Source organism: Puma concolor, chromosome B2 (assembly GCF_028749965.1).
Source record: "Puma concolor isolate L17-30 chromosome B2, mPumCon1.1.hap2, whole genome shotgun sequence".
NCBI classification, from domain to species: Eukaryota; Metazoa; Chordata; class Mammalia; order Carnivora; family Felidae; genus Puma; species Puma concolor.
The window spans coordinates 68,957,061-68,981,162 of record NC_141671.1 but is presented as its reverse complement, the minus strand read 5'-3'; the positions used below and the strand labels follow the sequence as shown (position 1 = coordinate 68,981,162).

The 24,102-nt window shown below is 36.7% G+C and overlaps 1 protein-coding gene across 7 annotated transcripts in view; it reads left to right on the top strand.

Moving 5' to 3' along the window:
• The window catches only part of COL12A1 (collagen type XII alpha 1 chain), a 116,114-nt gene that overhangs the window by 9,420 nt on the left and 82,592 nt on the right, over positions 1-24,102 (top strand). For 5 of the 7 annotated variants that reach the window (XM_086707247.1, XM_025926140.2, XM_086707246.1 and 2 more), the window contains 11 exons: positions 688-804; positions 2,817-2,960; positions 3,614-3,673; positions 5,912-6,175; positions 6,352-6,516; positions 7,207-7,380; positions 9,866-10,156; positions 10,599-11,201; positions 12,626-12,898; positions 16,124-16,396; positions 18,092-18,364. The exons of the other annotated variants lie outside the window; for them this stretch is intronic. In XM_086707247.1, the coding sequence (XP_086563373.1) occupies positions 688-804; positions 2,817-2,960; positions 3,614-3,673; positions 5,912-6,175; positions 6,352-6,516; positions 7,207-7,380; positions 9,866-10,156; positions 10,599-11,201; positions 12,626-12,898; positions 16,124-16,396; positions 18,092-18,364 (2,637 nt within the window). The remainder of the gene's footprint in view (positions 1-687; positions 805-2,816; positions 2,961-3,613; positions 3,674-5,911; positions 6,176-6,351; positions 6,517-7,206; positions 7,381-9,865; positions 10,157-10,598; positions 11,202-12,625; positions 12,899-16,123; positions 16,397-18,091; positions 18,365-24,102) is intronic. 7 annotated transcript variants of the gene reach the window in all.

Genomic DNA, 24,102 nt, shown 5'->3' with positions numbered 1-24,102 from the left:
ACTACTTTTGATTACTTGTCTATGAGAACATGAATATACATTTAAATGTATATTTCCTTGTGCAACATAACAGTGCTAAATTTCCCATGATCTCTCCCTTTCATTAAAATACATATTTCATCTCTGCACAGATTGAGATGTATCAACAAAAATTAATAACAAGACAATGATGCAGAGAATGAACAAAAAACATCATTGATTCTTTTCCACATTATGGAAAAAAAGTACTATGTCACTGTTCTAAATTAACTTCTATGGTTACAAGCAGGTTGTGATTTGGCATGCTTATTCAAAATGCACTCAGCATGTATTAGATTCCTTTAATTGTTATGTGAATTGTTTGCATATGTGGTTATTATATGTGATTTCATTGTACTTGTATGTACTTGTATCCAGATATGTTTCTATTTTGCTTGATTTTGCTGGCCATTCTTGGATGACCTAGCAACTCAAGAATCAAAAGTGTTTTGTGCTGTCTTCTGTAATATGTATACTCTCTGATGTTTTGTCATATCTTGTCAGCTTTTAATTTTATTCTTATCCAACAAGATATCTTCTATATTTGTTGGAAACAAATTTATGCAAAGACAATTTTAGTAAGCTTTGCTCGACACAATTCTTTATTGATTAAGTTGACCATTTTGTGACATTGGAAAATGTAATTGATATCAACTCTCTCTTTTGCAGTTGACCCACCTTCAGACTTGAATTTTAAAATAAAAGATGAAAATACTGTTCATATGTCATGGGCAAAACCAGCTGATCCAATTGTGGGTTACAGAATAACAGTGGACTCTACAACAGGTAAGTTTTGAAATGTTGGGGTTTTAAAATAGAGACATTAAACGTGATATAATCCAGTCTTCTCTCCTCCTTCCATTTCATTATAAGAAAGCTGAAATTTAGAGAACCTTAAGGATTTAGCTAATGTCACCAGATATTTAGTGGACTCAGGTCTCCAAATTTCCAGCTTAGTACCCACTGTTATATTTTTGTAGTGTTGAGCTTTATTATATGGTTTGCCGTGCTAAGCTGTTGTTATTAAAAGAGTTACTTTTTTTTTTTTTACCTGACCAGAGTATTGCTGCTAATCTTTGATTTTATAAAGTAGAATTCTCATTTCTTGATATTTTTCTTGAATTAGTATTTTTAACATTTAAATTATCAAGTGAATAAGTGAGTTCTTATGCCTTACCCAGTGTCTTATACATTTCAGTACACAGGAAACATTCTTCTGGAATAATGTTGAGCTACCATGATGGAAGATAAGAATTTACTTTGGCTAGGTGGATTCCGTAGATCCTAGACACAGAGTCTTTAAAAAACAAACAAAAAATCTTGTGTGGGTTGTTGTCAAGAGTTATCTTTAGTGTTCATGATGTTGCCCAACTGTGGAGAACTAATCTCTATTGATTAACTTTTAGTTTTAACATGGCACGGAAAAATAACCATTGCCATTTGCACTGGCCAGGTGGTGGGAAGAAGTCTTGTCTGGCCGACAGTAGAGATGAATGATGTTGCTATAATTTAAGTTTTCTGAAACTACGAGTGATTTTAAATGCTAATTTATCAAGGAATTGGAATTTTTTAAAAAAATATGATGTGAGAACTTAAGGGGTCCAGAATTTACTTTTTCCATTTTGAATCTTTCTCCCCAAATATACTTGCAGTTCACTAATTCACTCATTCCAAGGCAAAAAGTCCGTTGAAAAACAGTGCTATCAGTTTCCATATGTTGGAAATTACTGACTCCTGTACTCCCCAAACTGGCACTGAGACCACCGAACCCAACAGAGCCCTGCTGGCTTGTCCTGTGGGAGCCCTGGTCGGTTCTGCACGTTCCACACAAAAACCAGGAATGTTTCTAAGGGTTCTATTATACCTGTTACCTTTATTGATTATTTATCTTTTGATGAAAATTTAATATAATTAAAAATCCTACCAGGCACTTAGTGCCTAGGAACCATCGTTCCTGATTGAATTAAGAATGAACATAATCGGGGCGCCTGGGTGGCTCAGTCGGTTAAGCGTCCGACTTCGGCTCAGGTCATGATCTCGCGGTCCGTGAGTTCGAGCCCCGCGTCAGGCTCTGTGCTGACAGCCCGGAGCCTGGAGCCTGTTTCAGATTCTGTGTCTCCCTCTCTCTCTGACCCTCCCCCATTCATGCTGTCTCTTCCTGTCTCAAAAATAAATAAATATTAAAAAAAAATGAACATAATCTATATACGAGTGTATACCCAGTACACTGTATTTTGAAATGTTTGATACCTGGTTAAGTCAATTTAGAAGACTATGGTTACCCATTAATGTATGCACCTATTTGAGTCCGGAAAATGCATTGCTTCCACACAGACTGCTTCCTACTACAGTTTAATTTTAACCTATAATGTCGTCTTTGAGTTGATTTTCATCCCCTACTTGCCTTTCTTCATTCTCCTCCAACACATAATTTAAAATTAAAATTAATTTTTTTGTCTCATTTATGAAATAATTTTGTTATCTGCCATTAGCCCTAAAAAACAATGGGGGGTTTTGGTTTGATATTCTGGTATATCTTTATTCCAGAGGAATCCTTGAGTCCTCAAACAAATACTGAATATGATTATAATAAGTAAGGTCAACGCCAGCCCATTTATTACATTTCAAAGTTCTGGTTTTAGAAGACAGAAGAAGATGATGTGTGGGTGTTCTGAAAAAAAATGCATATATATTTAATTTTTTAGATTTTGAGTGTATCTGTGAATTATATTATATTGTGTCATGTTATATGTGAAAGATATTTTATTGCATTCATATTTTCCTTTCTATATTTCCAGATGGGCCTAGTAAAGAATTTACCCTTGCAGCTAGTACCACTGAAACTTTATTAAAAGACCTTATACCTGAAATAGAGTATGTGGTGACAATCACTTCATATGATGAAGTAGAAGAGAGTGTACCAGTTATAGGACAATTAACAAGTAAGCACACATATAAAGTACTTCTATCCTTTTTTATTATGCAGAAGACTTCTCCCACTTTCAGATTTAATCTGTTATGCAGAGTTAGTTTGTATCAGTATTAGCAGTTCTTTCTATGATCGTAGTCATTAGTGGATGTTAATAATCCATTCCTGGTTTATAACCCTGGTCTCTGGAAGCAGCAGGAGTGTTATGAATGAAAACTATTAAAAACATTAAACTTTGCCAGGCAACAATGTTAATGTCTTTTTGAAGTACATCTAAAATCTCACTAAAAATAGTTCATTTGCAAGGCATTGCTTATTTGGCAGTATTCTTTGAGCAGCTGGGCATGGACCGTACATTTGAGAGACAGCGGTGTAGGGGCGTGTGGGTGGCTCAGTCGGCTGCGTGTCCCACTCTTGATTTCTGCTCAGGTCATGATCTCTCTCAGTTGATGAGATTGAACCCTCTCTCGGGCTCTGTGCTGACAGTGTGGAGTCAGTTTGGGATTTTCTCTCTCTCTCTCTCTCTGCCCCTCCTCCACTATCTCTTTTTCTCAAAAATAAATAAATAAACATTGAAAGACAGTGGTAGAAAACAACATATTTATTTTTTAAAGGAACTATTTGTAAGGGTTCATTTCTTTTTGTAATAATCAGGTTTTGATTCAGTTCAAACAGGTGGCCCAACAAAGCCAGGGGAGAAGAAACCTGGAAAACCAGAGATACAAAGTAAGTATTTCCCTTAATGTTTTTGCTTGGATTTATAGAAGTCATACTGTAATATAAAGGAGATGTTCCAAATTATATACATAGTTTGATTTTATTCCTGTGTTAATTTCTATTGGTGTTATCTAGAACAAATACAGACAACATAATAGTAATATATGACTAAATAGTTATATTACCTTACATTCTGGGTTTCTAGTCAATTTTTCATTCTAGTTACTAAATATTCATTTTACTGGGAGTGTTTTGAACTGGTGCGTGTCCACTTTTTTTTTTTTTTGCAGGATTTTGGCAGTAGGTGAAAAACAAAGCTCATCACTGAACTTAACTCATTTCTCAAAGAGAAACTGATTGAAATAGGGATATAGGAGAAATTTAAGGCTGGAACACAAGAGAGATGCCTTCACTGTGTTTGAAGAAATTCAGTTGCCATGAAAATATACTTCTCAATCTATGTATATGTTATGTTCATCTCTAGGGCATTTAGATGACTTTAATTGATGGCAGTGTAGCTATTTCCAGTGTCTGTGCACAACATCTTTGGTAACATGTGGGTCTTGACCTATCTAAAGAATAATTACACATTTTCCAGAGATGATGTTGGGGAGGTGGTGTCTGGGAATCAGTGGGGTGAGAAATTGGAATGGAGTCTTAAGCAGTTTGAAACAACTTCCCAGGTCATTCTGATACATTCTTTCACTACTAGCTCTATTATTATTCCGCCCCCACAAAGAATGCAGGAGGCAAGTTAGAGAAGAAAAAGGCATGAAAAACATTGTTTACAATTTTCTTTATAATATACAATTAGGAGCCCAACCCCAAACAAAATAAGGTACACAGTGATCCTTGGTGCGTTTGTAATCAAACAAAAGGAATTTTATTTAGTCTTGTTTTTGCAGTTCCTAGCTTCCTTTGTCTTCCATTGCTTTGTCTGACTTACTGGGGTGGGCCTTTAAGGAGTTTCTTGGACTCCTAATTTACCACCTTATAAAAGATGGATTTATGACCCAGGATGACAATAAAAGGATTATGAATACAAAGTCCCCTTTATCTGTAATTTTTCTCTACAAATAATTGTTTATCATTCCTTCTGATGCCTAATAATCCGAAGTGAAGTTTGTAGTATGTAGTTATAATGCTAATATTTTCTCCGAGCCATCAATATTTATTCTAAATCAAAGCATTATACCAAATATTGACTATTCAATAGACTTAAATGGGCCCATTAAATGGTGTGCAAAAATTATTTAGGTGTGCAACTTGTATTTAGCTTGCAAAATTTTCCAGGACCCTTTCCTTCTCTTCCTAGCCAAATATTTCTTTTATTATCCACCAACTGACTGCAAGGACTAAAACATCTTCAGAAAATTCACTTAGTGTTGCCTTAAAAATACAGATTTTCATAAGAATCAGTTTGTTTCCCTTCTGACCACAAAGAAGAGAAAGATAGGATGTTTAGTTATAAAAGCCAATCATTGCATTTCAGTAATTTAAGGATGTAATGTGAATTTTTACTTCTGAATTGAAATGTGTTTTTCTACTCTTTGTTTTGTAAAAGTAGGTTTTAGGCTTCCAATTTAGATGCACTGAAAATTAGGACAATAAGATATTTTGACTACCTTGCATCATATTTATGCTTGTTTTGACTTGTGTTAGACTCTGTTAACCCTCTAGACGAACCCACTGCAAACTTCAGACAATTACATTATAAAATGCAGAAGAATTTTAAAAGTTTTTCTCTTTTCTTCAACTTAACTGCATCTGTTTGAATTGGACAGCAGTTGTTTTGTATTTATTGCTAAATACCAAGGAATGAAGACACTGCTTACACTCGTTTTGTATGTCTCCCAGATGTTTTGTGTAATTTTTACTTGGAGAAAAGAGGAAGGATATCATTTATAAAAATAGATAAGTTGATAGCATAAATACTTCCATCACATGCTCTTGGAGAGTAGGTCATTTTTCTATTTATCTTTTCTTGCACGATGTCTTACATAGTAATTTAGAGCCATGTAGTTTCATAAATGCGTGTTAAATGAAAGCACTGAAAATGCTTCTGTATACGCAATTAAAACAGTTTATTCTTTTGTGCATGTCGGTTGTGGGTGAAGAACAATGTGAATTCATTCTGATCAACAAAATGATTTAAGGAGACAACAGTTTTTCAATGTTAGCTTGTAGTCTTTGACTATGAAGCACGTTAATAATACATCAATTAAAAATATATCCAATGCATTTCAGAATGCTCTGTCAGTGCCTGGACTGATCTGGTGTTCCTCGTGGATGGCTCATGGAGTGTGGGAAGAAATAATTTTAAGTACATTTTAGACTTTATTGCTGCTCTTGTGTCCGCTTTTGACATCGGAGAAGAGAAGACAAGGGTTGGAGTTGTTCAGTACAGCTCTGATACCAGGACTGAATTTAACTTAAGTCAATACTACCAAAGGGATGAGCTTCTTGCTGCAATTAAAAAAATTCCATACAAAGGTGGCAACACAATGACAGGTATGTTTTACAAAGTTCATTATTGTTTAAAAATAAGTGGAACACCTGTTTGGGAAAGAAATTAAGCATCACACAGTTATCATAGCTTAAATAAGTTTGAAGTTAACCACATAGTTTTTGACCTTGGCAAAATTGTGTAGTAAGAAGGGAACAAATATGCTTCTTTTTCGCTTCAGGGGATGCCATTGATTACTTAATTAAAAATACTTTCACGGAATCTGCTGGAGCGAGAGTTGGCTTTCCTAAAGTGGCAATTATTATTACGGATGGCAAGTCCCAGGATGAAGTGGAAATTCCAGCAAGAGAGCTTCGGAGTATTGGGGTTGAAGTTTTCTCTTTGGGTAGGTCACGTTTGGCTGATTATTTTCACTTTAGAACTACTTCAATACTGCCTGCTTAGGAAGAGGAAAGGTTGATTCCTGAAGGAAGGATGCTATTACAAGTGTTCACTGCATTTTATAGTGTAGTGTTAAGCCAGGTTATCTTTCAGTAAAAATTCTGCTTATGTATTTCTCTCCTAGAACTCCCTCAGCCTATGCATTGTGAGGTGGTATTCATATATACATATATATATTTTTGCCAGCCCTCTGTTTTTCAAAGAACGCTGGGCCACTGATTCTAATAAAGATCCTCCTTGTATTATCATTAAGTGTTTCTTTTTTTTTTTTAATGTGTTTCCTATATTATGTAATACTTGTGGAATTCAGAGGGCTCCAGCTCATTCAGGACTCTGGAAGAAGAAAGTATTATCTTTACAGATGGCAGGGACAAATGATGGCATGGTTGGGATGAGAGCCCACTCTGTTTCACTAACCATTCATTTTCCTCTTTGGCTGGCCACTTTATGTGAAATTATAAAATGCCTTTGTCATTTGAACAGTTGCACATTCGTTATGAAGCAAACCAATTCTGGTTTATGACTAAATAAGGATTTAAAAATGTCTTTACTTGTGAAGGACTGAGAAAGCAAAGAACTCCCCGAATTCAGCACATTTTTCTTTTCAATATATCCTTGTCCTTTTGTTTTTAAGGCATTAAAGCTGCAGATGCAAAAGAACTCAAACAAATCGCCTCCACGCCTTCATTAAACCATGTTTTCAACGTGGCCAACTTTGATGCAATTGTGGATATTCAGAATGAGATCATCTCTCAGGTGTGCTCAGGTGTTGATGAACAGCTTGGTGAATTGGTTAGTGGAGAGGAAGGTGAGTAAATTGTTCACTGTTCCCATGTGTTAGCCTTTTCCATTATTTGATGGCATTTGTAGCTTTATAGGAATTCTAAAGGTAGACATTTTTACTCAAACATATCTTCTAGTGATTCTCCAGTTGTAGACTCCATGTGTATGGTTTTTCAGTAACTCAACTTCTTGATATTATTTGTATTGGTCCCCCTCCCCCAGTGGAGCATTAAATAAAAATATTTAGGGGTGCCTGGGTGGCGCAGTCGGTTAAGCGTCCGACTTCAGCCAGGTCACGATCTCGCGGTCTGTGAGTTCGAGCCCCGCGTCGGGCTCTGGGCTGATGGCTCAGAGCCTGGAGCCTGTTTCCGATTCTGTGTCTCCCTCTCTCTCTGCCCCTCCCCCATTCATGCTCTGTCTCTCTCTGTCCCAAAAATAAATAAACGTTGAAAAAAAAATTAAAAAAAAAATTTATATCATTATCAAGTTCTTAAAAAGTCTTATTTGAACAAGTTTGACTTGCTCTTTTTGTCTAAGACCATTTTGTGCATGTTGAGCGTCTGCCCATAATTATGCTATTCAGGTACTTGCTTTCATTGTCTTACACTCTGATTTAAACATTGGCAGGCTGGGAAGACATGTATCTTAGCATTTGGCAACATCAGCTAATAAGAACACTGTTAAATGTTCGTGTTAAGTGGTGAAAAAAAGGGTTTTCTATCATCATTCTCTGCATGTTTTCAAAACTTTTAAGAATAGATCAAAGATCAGTCAGTTTGATCCTTCCACATCTGGAAGAATTTCCCATTTTTATCAGTTATTGTTTCTAAATACATGGGAGAAGGAAAAGACATTTCGGAAGACATTTCATAAACATCCTTTTGGGCATTAGAAAGTCACAATTTCCATGATTGTTGTCCTCTTAGCCTGAGAATTGACAAGTGATTAAAGATAAGTTTGGAATAGCTACATCTTCAGTCATGTAAACTCTTTAATCTCCAAACCCCAAGTGTTTTGGCAATGTTCACTGGCCCCAATTCTATTTCAGAACCCCTTCTCATTACTTCATGGGCTCCAAATCTTCTTCGTTTTACTGCCTAATGTCTGATTCTTTTGATCTGTGCTATTACAAAATCAATCCCCTCACCCCACTTTTCCCTGATTAGCCTCTCTTTATGTAGTCTTTTCAATACTCTATTTTTTGAAATATCGTTATTTATTTTTGGGAGAGCAAAAGACGGGGAGGGGCAGAGAGAGGAGAACAGAGGATCTGAAGAGGCTTCTGCACTGACAGGCTGACAGCAGTGAGCTCCATGTGGGGCTAGAACTCACACACTTTGACCTGAGCCAAAGTCTGACGCTTAACTGTCTGAGCCACCCATGCACCTCTTAAATACTCTATTTCTTACCTGTCGTACACTGTCCACACTGCACGTGTGAGGGTAGACCAAATTTCTGTCCTGCCACTGTTTGAACTCTGCTTGTATGATGCGCGGGGCTGTATTCCAGGTGTTCACACTGTTCTTCAGGGCCTCTCACTCTTGCTGGCTTAGCCCGTGACTTCTTTTCCCTATTCTGTCTTTGCATCACTCAAAAGTTTTGGCCAAACATCCAGATGGCACATCTGTTGCTTCTCCATGCCCCCCACTACTCACTTTTTAGACATCATTTTTATACATATGTATACATATGGAGATATGATTGCCTTTTTGAGGAGGCCACGAGTAAACTGGTGCCTGTTTTATCATCCATTTCTTGCAGGCTGAGATTAAAATAAAAATTGGAACTGTACATTCTGGGAAGTTGATTACATTGACAAATGTAAAAGTGTGAAAATTTGATGTGAAATGTCTTCAAATACTTTGTTGTCTGTTACATACATGACTGTATAAGGATAGAAATGTTTTACATGATTGATATTTCTTTGTCGATATACATGTTGTAAAATGTGTCACTCCTGGTGGCATTATGAATAGAGTTGAACATTTTTTCTTAGCTTGAAACAAGTGGGAATAAAGTTGTCTAAGATTATAAGAACTGTCATTTAAGAACTGCTGAATCCTTTATCTTTCTTTGCATATTATAAAGTATCTTTTAAAGATTACATTTTAATCTTTATAATATCATGAAAACAGAAAAAGAATGGAGCAAGTCATTGGTTGAGCAAATATTTATTGAGTGCCCACTTTGGTACCTAAGAATAAAGATGATGAGTAAAATACCAAAATTAGAATGGAAACCTTGGTCCCGGAGAAGAAATTAGGCATCAGACATCTTTTTATTGATTTCTTCCAATGACTTTCTTTCCCCTTAATTTTCTCAGTTCCCTGATTAAAAATCAGGCACTGAGTCTTTTTTGGTTTGGATGTGTACAGGTGAAAGTGAAGACTTGGGATTGGGCAACTCTTCTTGATGCCTTCATGATTAATTTGACTTGGGAGGCTCAAATGTTCAAACCTATGGGTTGCATTTCACTGTTTTTAATCACTGTTCTACTCGTTACTTTTTAGTTATTGAACCTCCTTCAAATTTGATTGCCACGGAAGTGTCATCAAAATACATTAAACTAACTTGGAGTCCATCTCCTAGCCCAGTGACTGGCTATAAAGTCCTCCTTACACCAATGACCGTCGGAAGCCGACAGCACGCACTGAGTGTGGGGCCTCAGACCACCGCACTCAGTGTTCGTGACCTTTCAGCAGACACAGAATACCAGATCAGTGTTTCTGCCATGAAGGGACTGACATCCAGTGAACCCGTTTCAATAATGGAGAAGACTCAGCCCATGAAAGTTCAAGTGGGTAAGTTCATGGGTATATCATTGAGTTTGGAATAGGTGATGGTTCGTTTGACAGTATGCCTTCCTGCATTGGGTTTAATTTTAAACAAAATATTTACAATAGTTTTCTTTAAAAAATTAAAAAAATTTTTTAATGTTTATTTATTTTTGAGAGAGACAAAGACAGAAAGCAAGTGGGTTGGGGCAGAGGGAGAAGGAGGCACAGAATTTGAAGCAGGCTCCAGTCTCTGAGCTGTCAGCACAGAGCCTGACATGGGGCTTGAACTCATGAACCATGAGATCATGACCTGGGCGGAAGTCGGATGCTCAACTGACTGAGCCACCCAGGCACCCTGCAATAGTTTTCTTTTAAATAAGCGTGCATACTGAGAAAACCAGATATCTATATTTTAATGACTGATTTGTATTTGTTGAACTTTAATGGACTTTCTTTCTTCTTACAGAATGCTCACGTGGTGTGGATATAAAAGCTGATATTGTGTTTTTGGTTGATGGTTCTTATAGCATTGGGATTGCAAACTTTGTTAAAGTTAGAGCCTTTCTGGAAGTTCTTGTAAAAAGTTTCGAGATTTCACCAAATAGGGTACAGATAAGTCTTGTCCAGTACAGCCGGGATCCTCATACTGAGTTCACTTTGAAAAAATTCAACAAAGTTGAAGATATAATCGAAGCAATAAACACCTTCCCCTACAGAGGAGGATCTACAAACACTGGGAAAGCAATGACTTATGTCAGAGAGAAAATATTTGTGCCTAGCAAGGGTTCAAGAGGCAACGTACCAAAGGTCATGATTCTTATCACTGATGGGAAATCTTCAGATGCTTTCAGAGATCCTGCTATAAAACTAAGGAATTCCGATGTGGAAATCTTTGCAGTTGGTGTGAAGGATGCTGTTCGCTCAGAATTAGAAGCTATTGCCTCTCCTCCTGCTGAGACCCACGTGTTCACAGTGGAAGATTTTGATGCTTTTCAGAGAATATCTTTTGAACTCACACAGTCTATTTGCCTTAGAATTGAGCAAGAGTTGGCAGCTATAAAGAAAAAAGGTTAGTAGACTTTGTAGAGTCGAGGTTATCTGTTCATGAACAAAGCATTTGGTTATAAAATTGAGGATATATAATTGTGGATTGTTCTTTTCATGAGCTAGAAAAAGGAATTTTGCTGCCTTATAGAAATCTTTTGAGCTTAGTTTATTTAGCTCTGAGATAGGACTTTATTTTGGGTATGGATCATGTATTTATTGATGAAAAAGCTGTTTACCATGAGTCACGAGATATTTTCGATCCTAGATCCTTAAGCATGGCTGGTTACCAGCTTTATCACACTTATTTGCCATATTCAATTCAACAACCACTAGTTGAGTGTCTACTATGTGCTAGATGGTGAACCAAGTCTTTTGAATCAAAGGTGACTAGAACAGAGTCCTGGATGTTTGAATTCTTCTTTCGCATTCCCTTTCCCTTACACTTTTAGGCATTATTCCTCAAGCAGGACTTCCCTACCCTCTTTTCTTCATTTGTTCAAATTCTGGTTTTGAACATTCAGTTAAAAGTCCCATCTCTTTCATCAAGGCTTCCTTAACTGCTCTGGTGCTGGAACACTTAGTATCACTTCCGGTCATTTGGCGTTCATAGGTACTGCTCTGTTTTGTTAATAACGTCACACTCTCCTTCTTTCCAATTCGATTGTTTGTTCCCTGAGAACAGCAGTGTGCCTTAAATGTTGGCTCTTCCTATGACTCAGTTTAATGAATACTCTTTTGTTAGGAAGAGTCCCTTAATTATAATCTTGAAATATCTGTCTATCACCAGAAGTTAATATCCGATTGCCGAGGATGAATGGGAAAATACTGATGGTTCATTTTAGGTTTGTTACTGTTTAACTATTCCAGTTGTGGGCAGGACCATTCCATTACTGCTTTGTGTTTAGAAACTCAATTCAAATTCAATTTTATTTATTTATTTATTTTTATTTTTTATTTTTAAAGTTTAGTTATTTTGAGAGAGAGAGAGAGAGAGTGCACACGTGAGTGCAGGAGGGGCAGAGAGAGAGAAGGGGAGAGACAATCTCATGCAGGCTCCAAGCTGTCAGCACAGAGCCTGATGTGGGGCTTGATCCCATGAACTGTGACACCATGACCTGAGCTAAAATCAAGAATCGGTCACTTAAATGACTGAGCCACCCTGGTGCCCCCAAGTTCAATTTTAATTAGTCCTTTAAACAGTGTAACTTAGTATTATGAATGGTCGAGACAAATGATCAGGATCTTCTTGTAGGGCTGTAAGTGAGAGGCCCTCTCTCACAGGTCATGTGTGGCATATGTACTCAATGTATTTGTCTCAATGACTATTCTTCCAATGAATATAAGCCCTTTCGGAAAAATAATCATTAGTTCCAATTTAGCTTTATAGATTTAAAAATTTCAAACTCTGGCCTTTTTTTTTCTTTCTTTTTTTTTTTTTTTTAATAGCTTATGTACCTCCAAAGGATCTTAGTTTTTCTGAGGTGACTTCTTACAGTTTCAAAACGAACTGGTCTCCCGCTGGAGAAAATGTTTTTTCATACCACATCACCTACAAGGAAGCTACCGGGGATGATGAGGTCACAGTGGTGGAGCCAGCATCGAGCACCAGTGTCATTCTCAACAACTTGAAGCCAGAGACCCTGTACTTAGTCAACGTAACTGCAGAGTATGAGGATGGTTTCAGCATTCCCTTAGCTGGAGAAGAGACCACTGCGGAAGGTGAGATGGGGTTTCTGACCCTGTTTTCCAAAAACTAGCAATTTATTGTAGAACCAGGTTACAGTTTGAAATAATCATCTGCAACTATAGTTTAGAATGGTGAATGTCTTTGTAAGATTCAGCCTCTATAAAGTACAGCTATTCATACACCCTTTTAGAAAGTGGAAAAAAAATTTATGTAAAAAAACCCCTAGATTTATTTTGATGAATTTGAGGTTAAGAGATACAGAGAACTATTAATAATTATGGAATTAACTCTCAAAATACTACTTTTCCAGATTTTTCTGTCCCATGTTTCAGCAGTGTTATGTTCAAATACTTACGAATTTTGTTTGCTTTATCTATGGCTGTGATGGCAAATATATTACCAAATATTTTTTCTTTGTAAAAATTGTGGTAAAATACACATAACATAAAATTACCATTTTAACCATTTTAAATGCACATTTCGGTGGCAGTTAGTACACTCATATTATTATTACCACCATGTGTCTCTAGAACTTTTTTTTAGCTTGCAAAACTGAAACTCCGTATTCATTAAAAAATAACTCTCCATTCCTCTCCCCACTGCCCCTGACAACCACCATTCTATTTGTCTGTTTCTATGAATTTGACTACTCTAGTTACCTCATAGAGGTGGAATCATACAGTATTTGACCTTTTGTGTTTGGCTAATTTCACTTAGCATAATGTCCCCAAGGTTCATTCATGTTGTAGCTTGTGTCAGAATATACTTTCTTCTTATGGCTGAAAGAAATTCCATTGTATGTATATACCACTTTTTGATTGTCCACTCACCCATGGGTTGCTTCCACCTTTTAGCTATTGTAAATAATGCTGCTAAGAACATGGGTGTACACATTTTACCAAATGTTTCAAGCAGTGTTTGTTTAGGTATATCCTCTTAACTGGATAGAGTTGAGTACTTTCTGATACATTTCACTACATTGGATATTCAAAGGGTACCAAGGAACCTGGCCATGAGAAGACTAAGACTAGGCAATTACTCTTTAAGATAAATATCGCAAATATTAAAAGATACGTCAGTTGTTCTCTATTTTTACTAGGGATGAGCAAAAAAGCACAAATAGATACATGAGGAAATTAAGATGGTTACAAAGAAGTATTTGCTAACAAGAAAGGCACATGTTGGCATACCTTGCTGATAAAAGCTAGAGAACCTTTTTTCTCTGAAGGATTTTTCAAATAAGATTGATGTTTTCCTTCTGTGCATGGTTTAGGGAAATTTCTATATGAAATCCAGCAAATAAAATAATGGCCAAAGTTTACTTCTTTTCTTTGATTTTTTGTGTTGAGTAACCCTGAAATCCATACTTAGATATTTCTGATTTTCTGAAAATTTCTCTATAATGCCCATATTGTTGCTTGATGAGCCTGGTCCTTTTCCTTCAGCATTTTGGGATGGGGATGGGAATATGGATAAGAAGAAATTTAAATCCAGAGGGTATTTGAGTAGAGCCAACTACATTCATATATGCTCTAGTTTTTGCTCATTGGGCTCCAATGATACAATTTGGTAATACATTTCTAATTCTATTGTCTGTAGTGAAATCTGAAATTTAAACTTTCTTTAGTTAATAAGGAAGTTTCTGATTTCAGTACCTTTGTTAAGCTACTAATTATTGAGCTCCAACTTATGTGTCAGGTGCTGTGATAATTGTTTTCCATGGATTATCTCATTTAACAACTTCAGTAAACTTATAAGTAGTCGTGTTTTTCCTTCTGGGTAATCTGAGGCTCAAAATTACACATTCAGCTTCAAAACTAGTACAGTAGTTCCCCTTAATCTGTGGCTTCACTTTCCGTGGTTTCAGTTGCCCACTGTCAACCACAGTCCAGAAGCAGATGATTTTCCTTCTGGCTATTGTTAGAAGGTCAATAGTAGTCTAATGCTACATCCCAATGCCTACGTCATTCACCTCACTTCATTTCATCATCTCACATTATCACAGGAAGGGTGAGTACAGCACAATAAGACATTTTGAGAGAGGGAGAGACCACATTCACTTAACTTTTATTATAGTATATTGTTATAATTATTCTATTTTATTATTAGTTGTTGTTAATCTCTTAATGTGCCTGATTTATAAATTAAACTTCACTATAGGTATGCTTCTATAGGAAAAACATAGTGTATATAAGGTTCAGTACTATTCGTGGTTTTAAACATCCTCTGGGAAGTCTTGGAATGTCACCCTTGCAGATAAGTGGTGGGGGAAACTACTATATTCAAACTCATCAGTTTATCTGTCTCATTTGTTCTGGCTAATTTAGTCTTTTTCCTTGCCGTGTAAAATGAATCATGGCTGTAACTCTGCCAACTGCCATTGTTTTTCTTAAGGGATACACTTCTTTTCTCCCTGAAGTGATCTACTGATGTATTGGCTGTTTAGGTAAACTTCTCATTATATGCGAGATAAATGCAGTTGTTTTGCACTGTACTTTCACTCCAGTGGATTGAAAAGACAATAACCTTTAGTCCATCTTCCCTGAACGTGTGGTCCAAATGAACAATTTTCTCCTTAAATAAATAAATAATTTAAACATGTTTACTAACTATAAAGCTGAATGATGTTCTCATTTAGGCTTAATGGAAATCTATTTAAGACTGTTAGTCTATGGACATTACACACATTGCAATTTGACCTCAAGATTTAGATACAGGTAGCATTCATTAAGTGTCTACAGTGTGTTTGGTCCAACACATGTATGGTCTAATTATTCTCCAAGTCAACGGACTCTGCAGATAAAAAAAGTTAGCTGTGGGACTGGCTGGGTAAGACAGTTCATTCAAGTGGGTAAATATGGTAGAACTGGGTATTAGGTATTATTTTCCTATGTTTCTGAGAAAATCTAGTTAGAGGAAAAGGGTTGGCTACTTATGTTTGAAGACATGAGTTATTTTTATTTTTGAATTTTATGTCAATATGAATTTACTATTTAATAGAGTACATACTTATGATTTTAAAAGTTTACTATTATGTACCTCTTTGATTAAAAAATTAACAGTACTTGCTTTCTTTCTGTATATTGAGTATTTATTGTTTCATCACCTAGCTAATATCTGGCTAAATGAATGCTGTAACCAGGATGTTTGATAAAATGCTGCTTTTGGATTTGTTTAGAGGAATGCTATAATTTATTGATCAAAAGCTAGTTTGGCATTTTTTTGTGTAAAATAAACTTTTTAAAAAAATATTTCAGTAAAAGGAGCACCTCGAAACCTAAAGGTGACAGACGAAACTACAGACAGCTTTAAAATTACCTGGACTCAAGCTCCAGGGAGAGTGTTAAGGTACCGAATTATATATAAACCAGTTGCTGGCGGAGAGAGCAAAGAAGTGACCACGCCTGCCAATCAGAGGAGGATAACACTCGAGAACCTGACTCCAGACACAAAATATGAAGTATCTGTAATTCCGGAATATTTCTCAGGACCTGGGTCTCCGCTGACTGGAAATGCAGCCACTGAAGAAGGTAGAGGAAATATGCCAACTGCGTGGTAACAACCAAACTCTTGACTGCAGGGGAAGCTGTAGGCAACTGTCAGGACACTACAGGATACTACTTTATCTCGATTATCTGAGTATTTTAGACTGTAGTCCTTTTAGACTGGAGTTACCCAAATTTTTGACTGACTTATGACAACATTTATTTGTGTCGATAGAACTCAAATACTATTTGTGATCTACATATTCTTTTAAAAATAGCATGATTACATATTCTGATATAAATTGAAGGATGACTAGGGATTGAAAATCAAACTGCTCTGCACCATTGAAACAGATTATATATTACTTCTTCAGGAAGATTTTAAAATAATAACCTGTTTTTTACCTAAATGGTTAGGCCCCCAGGATAGATTCTAATATTTGCTGCAAATTATTAATGTTAAATATTTGTTTTACTGAGAAAAATTAAGGCATTCATAGTTTTCGTTTTATTCATTTATTCATTTCATTTTATTTATTTCATTTTATTCTTTAACATTTAAAATAATAGCAATAACAACATATTCGCAACAATGAACAGTTGTTGAGGACTTGTTTGTGTCAGGTTCTGTGCAAAGAGCTTTTCATATATTTTCTTATTTGATCCATGCGTAGAGTCAATGGAATTGTTAGTATCATTATCCCTTTTTATAAGGAAGTCAAGGCTGAGGACACTAAATAATAGCTCAGAGTCATGTTGCCGATAAGCAGTGAATCTGAGTCAGACACTCGTAAGGAATATCCACCCCAGCATGGCCTGCGTCACCACTTCCCTCCCAGTGTAAGCAGCTAAATAGCCTGTCTTGTGGAGTCCCCTTCTCTTTCCATCTGATTTCTTCCTCCTCTCTGCCCTTCAGAAAGTCACCACTTCCTTTTTTCTCTTTCTAGTTGGGGATCTAGGGCCCTTTGTGCTGGGTACTATAAAAAGATCCAGTGGCTCTTCATCTTTCTGTTTTTCGGAGTGAAAGTGGTTAGCTGTTGTGTGCCCAGTGGAGAGTGTCATAGGATTGGTGCCTTGTGACCCTTCAGAGATGACATTACCACTCTACCAGAAAAGTCATGAAATGCCAAACATCATAGTTGCAAACGGATGGACAGCCCCTGAGTCTTACCCAAGGCAAGGCCTCACTTGGGCTGTTTCTTACCTTAAGACTTTTTCTAGGATAGCATTTGATCATTTATCATTTTTATCACATCAGTGTATTTCCTGGTTATTACATTTAGAAGTTCATAGCATGATACCAATAAAATCCTTTTTATTGAGAATTTCTTGGAGGAGTTAAAGCCTACATTGTGATACTAATCAATGTATTTACAAGTTGTAGGGCTTTGTTCCACTTTTAGAGAAAAAGATTGTAGTTTTTAACATCAAAGAGAGTAACATGAAAGATATTAACCTATGTAAACACTGAAGAGGAATGGGATACCTTTTGATTTGTTTCTACTGACAAATAAGGCCCAGTTTAGAAATGCTTAGGCTCTGTTGGCCAATCAAGAGTTACGATTGCTGTAATATCACTCAGGATATAAATTTGATGTGGTGCGCGTGCCGCCCACACACAAACACAGACACCACCCCCCCCCCCCGCAACACGCACCCCCACACGCAAAGCAACAACATGTTTTTCAAGTCATTTTATTCAATAATGAGTTTTGATGTTGTTCTTGTTTTTTAATGAAGTTAGAGGGAACCCAAGAGACTTAAGAGTTTCTGACCCCACAACATCAACTATGAAATTGTCTTGGACTAGAGCACCGGGGAAAGTGAAACAGTATCTCATCACATACACCCCAGCGGCAGGGGGTGAAACTCAAGAGGTTACTGTGACGGGAGACACAGACAGAACTGTGCTGAGAGGATTAAACGAAGGGACACAATACGCCTTATCTGTGACAGCCTTGTATGCATCCGGGGCTGGAGATGCCCTGTTTGGTGAAGGAGCAACGCTTGAAGGTAATTATCGTCACGTTCTATAGAAATTCCTGAGTTTGTTGGTGATTTGTTTAGGAAGCTGAAAATGTTCCTGGAGAACAAAATCTAGAAATGTGCTATCCATTCTCTTAAAAGGAATTTGGATTGAAAAGTAACTATGAAACTGCCTGTGATTCAGAGACATAGAATGCAAGCAACTGTAAAAAATCACGTGTGATCAGGAAGAGGTGTACCGGGAAGCTGAGTGCATCATAAGGCCATAGAAATGTGTTCTTAATGCCATGGGTTGGTTGAGTGGAGAAGAGGTGTGTGACATTCAGGGTGGGAAAGGGCCTTGGGGAACATCTGTGGGTGAAAAGGATTTGGGTTGCCCAAGGTAATGCGACTGTTTCCATCACTCACGAGCAGACAGAAACCCTTTTCTGACTCTGAGTCTCATTTCATTCACCATGCATAAAAGCATTCAGCTTGAGAAATATGAGAATCCAGGTTTTTGCTTTGTTTGTTTTCTGAATGACCTCTAAAATTCAGCTCTGTGTTAGAAGTTTGAAGTTAATGTGGTACTTAGCAAGAACCACCAACAAGACTGGAGCTATGTCCTTGGTTCTGCAGAGTTAATTGCCAGAGGGCTTCATATGTCTTAGAATCCTTTGAAATATAATGGCAGCTTACATTTAACTCACCACAACTACAAAGTAAGCTGTGTAAGAGGGAGAAAATACAAATTTGGCCTAACTTCAATAAGAATGTTGTGATATTAAAAAGAAATATCAGTGGATGATTACAATAATGAGTCGGTACCATAGCTGGAAGCCTAAATGGAAATCAGGCATTGATTCCTTTTTGTTATCACCATCTTTTATATGACTTACTGAAAATAGTTATAGGAAGAAAACAAATCTGAAGTACCTTTTGTGATGTGAAGTCACAGTGACCTTAGGTAAAATGTCTGTCTAATTTGGTGGATCCGGGAGCTTGGAGGATTGTAGATATTATAATTAACAGGGACAAGGCCCACAACAGACAGTTTTGATTAAAACTTCAAGACTTTGTCAATAGTTAAAACAAAAACAAATATTCTAATCAATCCTATCTCTAATGGTGACCAAGAGTTTAATTCCAATAGTCCCTGAAATCTACTTTTAAAAGAGGATTTAAATGAAAGATTAAATACCAGTGTGTACAATACTGATTACTAGAAGAGTCCTGGTTTGACTAGTTAGCCATGTGACCTTGACATGTTTCCTTAACCCCTTGAGTCTTAGTTTTCCCATCTATAAGAGGGGATGATCATTGCTCGGCCTTCATCCCAGATTTATCGTGGAGATCGAATGGGAGACTCTAAGTGAAACTCTTTGTGAACTGTAAAATACTATATGTATATAAAATTCATGAGGAGAAATAATATTCACTTTAAGATTGATATCTAAAAATAAAGCTTTTGTAAGTATCTTGGAGATATTGATTAGCTACCCTAAAGTTTTGAAAATAATAAGAACTAGAAATGGAATTTGCCTTAATTACAGAGACATAATCCAATCAGTAAAGCATGTGATCTTTCTATCTGGAGCAACGTCCAGAATTTCTGAAAAGTTTGTTTTTTTGTTTTGACTTTTGAAGTTCTCTTTCTCATGTACTTCCCATGGGCTTTCAACATAGGTTGTTTATAGGATTTTTTAAGGATAAACTTTTGAGCTTCTGTTTTTCTACAGAGTAATTGTAGGTTATTGATGTTTGTGAAAATTTCTCATAAGGAATATCTTGGAAATGATTTAATAGTTTTACTTCTTATACCTTTTAACCTTCTGATATTTTTCTGCATTTTCTTACTTTAAAACAAACCATATTCATACTCAGTCCAAATCTCTTAAAGCTAAAAATTAGGGCATTTTTGTTAATAATATATTAACAATCTTTAGAAAACAAAATACACATTTTAATTTAATAGCAAACATATTCTATTAAGCTGTGATTTTTCTAAGCCAAGTGTATAGCTAAATTGTTTATAATTTTATAGTTTTGTACAAGTAGTATAGAAAATCTACCAACTTCTATGCATGTGCCCCCTCTCCCCCCCCCCCCCAAACACACATGTTTGATCAGAAATTACCTCTAAGGGAGATACATGAGTAGTAAAATAGATCTTAGAAATTACTGTTTTCAATTTCCTGAGAAGGAGGGAAGTGAGATGATTAACTATAGTTAATTGATAATTGAATTGTAATAATACTTTTTTCCCATTTATACCAAAGCTCTTTACTGCATGAAGGATTATATAAAATGCTGCCAGCCTGATTTTATTAACATATTTATCCCATTGCATTATGTGTGGTAAACTTGACAAATATGTGAAAGCATAGTTGTGACTAAATTAAAATAGTAGATTTTTGCCCCTGGTTATTCCATTTCATTTTATTGTATTAACTTAGCCAAATCCACATACCATATACAGGAATAGGATATGATGGTAAATGCAGGGAGTGGAAAGCCAGAAACAGAGCCAGGCAACTGCTTTTGAGGGCCGCTGTTTTTCTAATCTGTTTTTCTCTTGGGAGAGAAGGTGGTAAGAGCAGACCTTGAAGGAATGTTTCTTCCATCCAGAGGCATGGTCCAGCCGGCAAGAGCATTCTGTAGGTTGAAATTTTATGGATTGTCTGAAGTGCATTCTGTTCAATTCAAAAAATATTAAAAAAAATATTTAGTATGGTCTACAACCATCCCTAACTTGAATCCATTTCCTAGTTTGTTGAAATGTAGCCAATGATCAGAAAATTCCCCTGTCCCTGGAAGAGAGATTTATTAGCATTGGCATTGGGGAAGTTCATGGTTTGCTCTAGGACTGTATGAAATAGAATCACAAAGGCAGTGTTTATTACTATTTCAGATCCAAACTTCAGAGGAATCTGAGCACAAACTCTTGGGTTTGATTTACATGATTCCCCCCCCCCCCCCCCCCCCCGTTGTTGTTGTTAAAGTAGATTTAATGTAATTACTAAAGCACTGTTGTAATGTAAAAGTACTTTAGGTCCTGATGGAACTTTTAATTGTCACTGTTAGTATTTAGAGAAAGGAAAACCTGTTCATAGAAGAAACCCTGAAATGAATAATGGCCATTTTTAATGCAAAGATTGACCACAAATGAATGAAAATTTCAGTTTGGGAATAATATGGTTCGTTTTGTTTCTGAGTGTTGTTTTTTGGCTGTGGAAAAGATGACTTTTCAACATTTCCTTTGTTGCAGTTGCTATAGCAACCTGCCAACTTCCTAGACATGAAGAACTTCCTGTACATCAAACCAAGCTAACTCAGCTGACATTTTGTTACAATGAGGTTTTTAGCACATCATAGGGATTCCTCTGCATGATGTTGAGTAGCGTGGGGCCTCTCCAAGACAGACTAAATAAGGTCTCTATGTTTCCCTAGAGTTATTGCTATCTCATAATTTGAAAAATTATATGTTCTGAGTATAACAACTCTGAGGTTTCCTGGGAACTTTAGCACAATTACCAAGCAGCAATTCATATTTCCTTTCCTGCACGTTAATGGCTCATCAGAGAAATATCTAAATCATGTTGGAGACATAACAGTTATGGAAGAAATCTCAGGCTTTGAGGTTGAAGAGTGACTTGTTAAGCGGTTTTTAAGAACTACATACTGCTTAACATACTTGTTAGCTTATCAATAGTGAACTTTGTCCTTTGGAGTGGTGGATCTAATTCATTGGCTGTAAATCAAGTATGTTTCCACATAAACGCGGAAGCAGGTTTTCTGTATTCTGCTGTGGAAAGTTGGATGACTTTTGAACTGAGCTTTAACGGAAAAGACAAATTGATTTAGAAGAGGATTTACATTACATTTTCAATTTAATTTCTATTTTTGAAAGTGGTATGTGAAACTCAATGAAAGCTGACTGGAACAATTTATACAGTTTCATTTCATTATGATTAATTTTTCAGTTATCATCATTGGCTAATTTGCGTTATAATTATATTTGAATTGGATGATGATTTGCTTTTCAGAAAGCAAATGGAAAAGGGCTAAGGAAACGTAGGAAAGTTACTTAAATGAGGCATTAGTTCTTTGGCTTCATATGTGGAAAAAGCAGAAATCAACCCCTTGTGGATGTTCAGATCATGAGAAATGCACCTGTCTAAATTACTTCCCACAACGGTAGCTCAGAGATGCATGTGAGCAGGCATGAGAAAAACGACTTTTGAGTATATCTAAATATGTTTGATAATCAGAGAAGAGATATTGAGTATCAAAATCTCAAAAACTGATAAATTTTATGTGTTTAAATTTATGACAGAAAAGCATGTTATTTCTTATAAATATACTGGTACTATACTGGGGAGGATAAGGTAGCTGGGAAAACTATTGAGAAGGATGAAGATAAAGGCATGCCATCATTATAGAAGAGGACTTGTTTGAAACGATTGCCAGAAATTCTATTACCAGAAATAAAAGTAATATTCAAAGCCTAGGCATATACCCCAGAACAGCAGAAAACAGGTACCATGAAATTAAATATTATTGAGAACAATATTGCTTATGTGAAATCTTGAACAAACTAAAAGATCATAAAACAAACATTTATAAGTCTTGAGGCAGAGCGAAAAGAGGGACTCGAGGAGGTAGGAAGCCTTTGCTAAAGTGGAAGTGGATCCAGGTTCTGGGAAGCATAGTGACAAAGGGGCAAAAAGACTACTGGCATTGGTTCCTGTTCACTGGACCGTTTCTATAGCTTCCCCTTTTAAGAAACTGTAATCTCTCCTGCCGAAAGGCTACACGCTGGTCTTCTGACATCTTTCCTTTCTTATTCCTCTTCCTTTCCTTTTCCTTCCCAGGTTTTCTAAAAAGAGACTCCCAAACCCAATCTAACCAAACCGAGCCAAATACTCTTTCTGTAGTTATTGATGTCTGAAGTTCCTCAGGTCAAGGACAAAATGTGCAATTCGTATTTTAAACCAAAGCAAATGCCTAGCTAGGTAACACTTCAGTTGAACCTCATTCACCAGAAAATGTGATCAACTCTTGAATAAGAAGCATGGGTTGAGAGCCACTTCCTTTTGAAACAGGATGAAGGGGAGGAGAGAGCAGTGAACATCACATGTGTGTTATGGGGGAGAAAGGATGTGATGAAAAGATCCAACACACTTCTCAGTTCTCTGAGGGTCAGCCATGAGATAGAGAGAAAGAGACAGAGGGTGAGCGGGGGAGGGGCAGAGAGAGAGGGAGACACAGAATCTGAAGCAGGCTCCGGGCTCTGAGCTGTCAGCACAGAGCCTGACACAGGGCTTGAACCCGTGGACTGTGAGATCATGACCTGGGCCAAAGTTGAACACTTTACCAATTGAGCCACCCAGGCACCCCATACCTGTCTTTATTTTGAAGGAACCTTATTTCAGAGTGAAAGCAAGTGTGAGGGTTTCTTCCTGCACTGACCAAGCACATCTAACAAATAATGGCCTTAGAGAGGAGCATAAGGAAAAAGAAAGAAATGAGGAAAGAATAAAGAATTGTAGGGCAGTGAGAATAATAGAGATTTAAAAGATTTTTTAGGAAGTATCAGTGCTTAGGCATATCTCCACATATTTCAATTTAATTGATTTGGGCATGGCCTACTCTTTGGCACCCCAGGTGATTCTATGTATCTTATCAAGTCCAGTCCATTTATTTTTTCCCAGGGCCCCAGGGGGCGACATAGCCTGCTGGTGGCTTGCTCAGCTGGTTGCACACCAGGTCTTAAGACCAGCTTG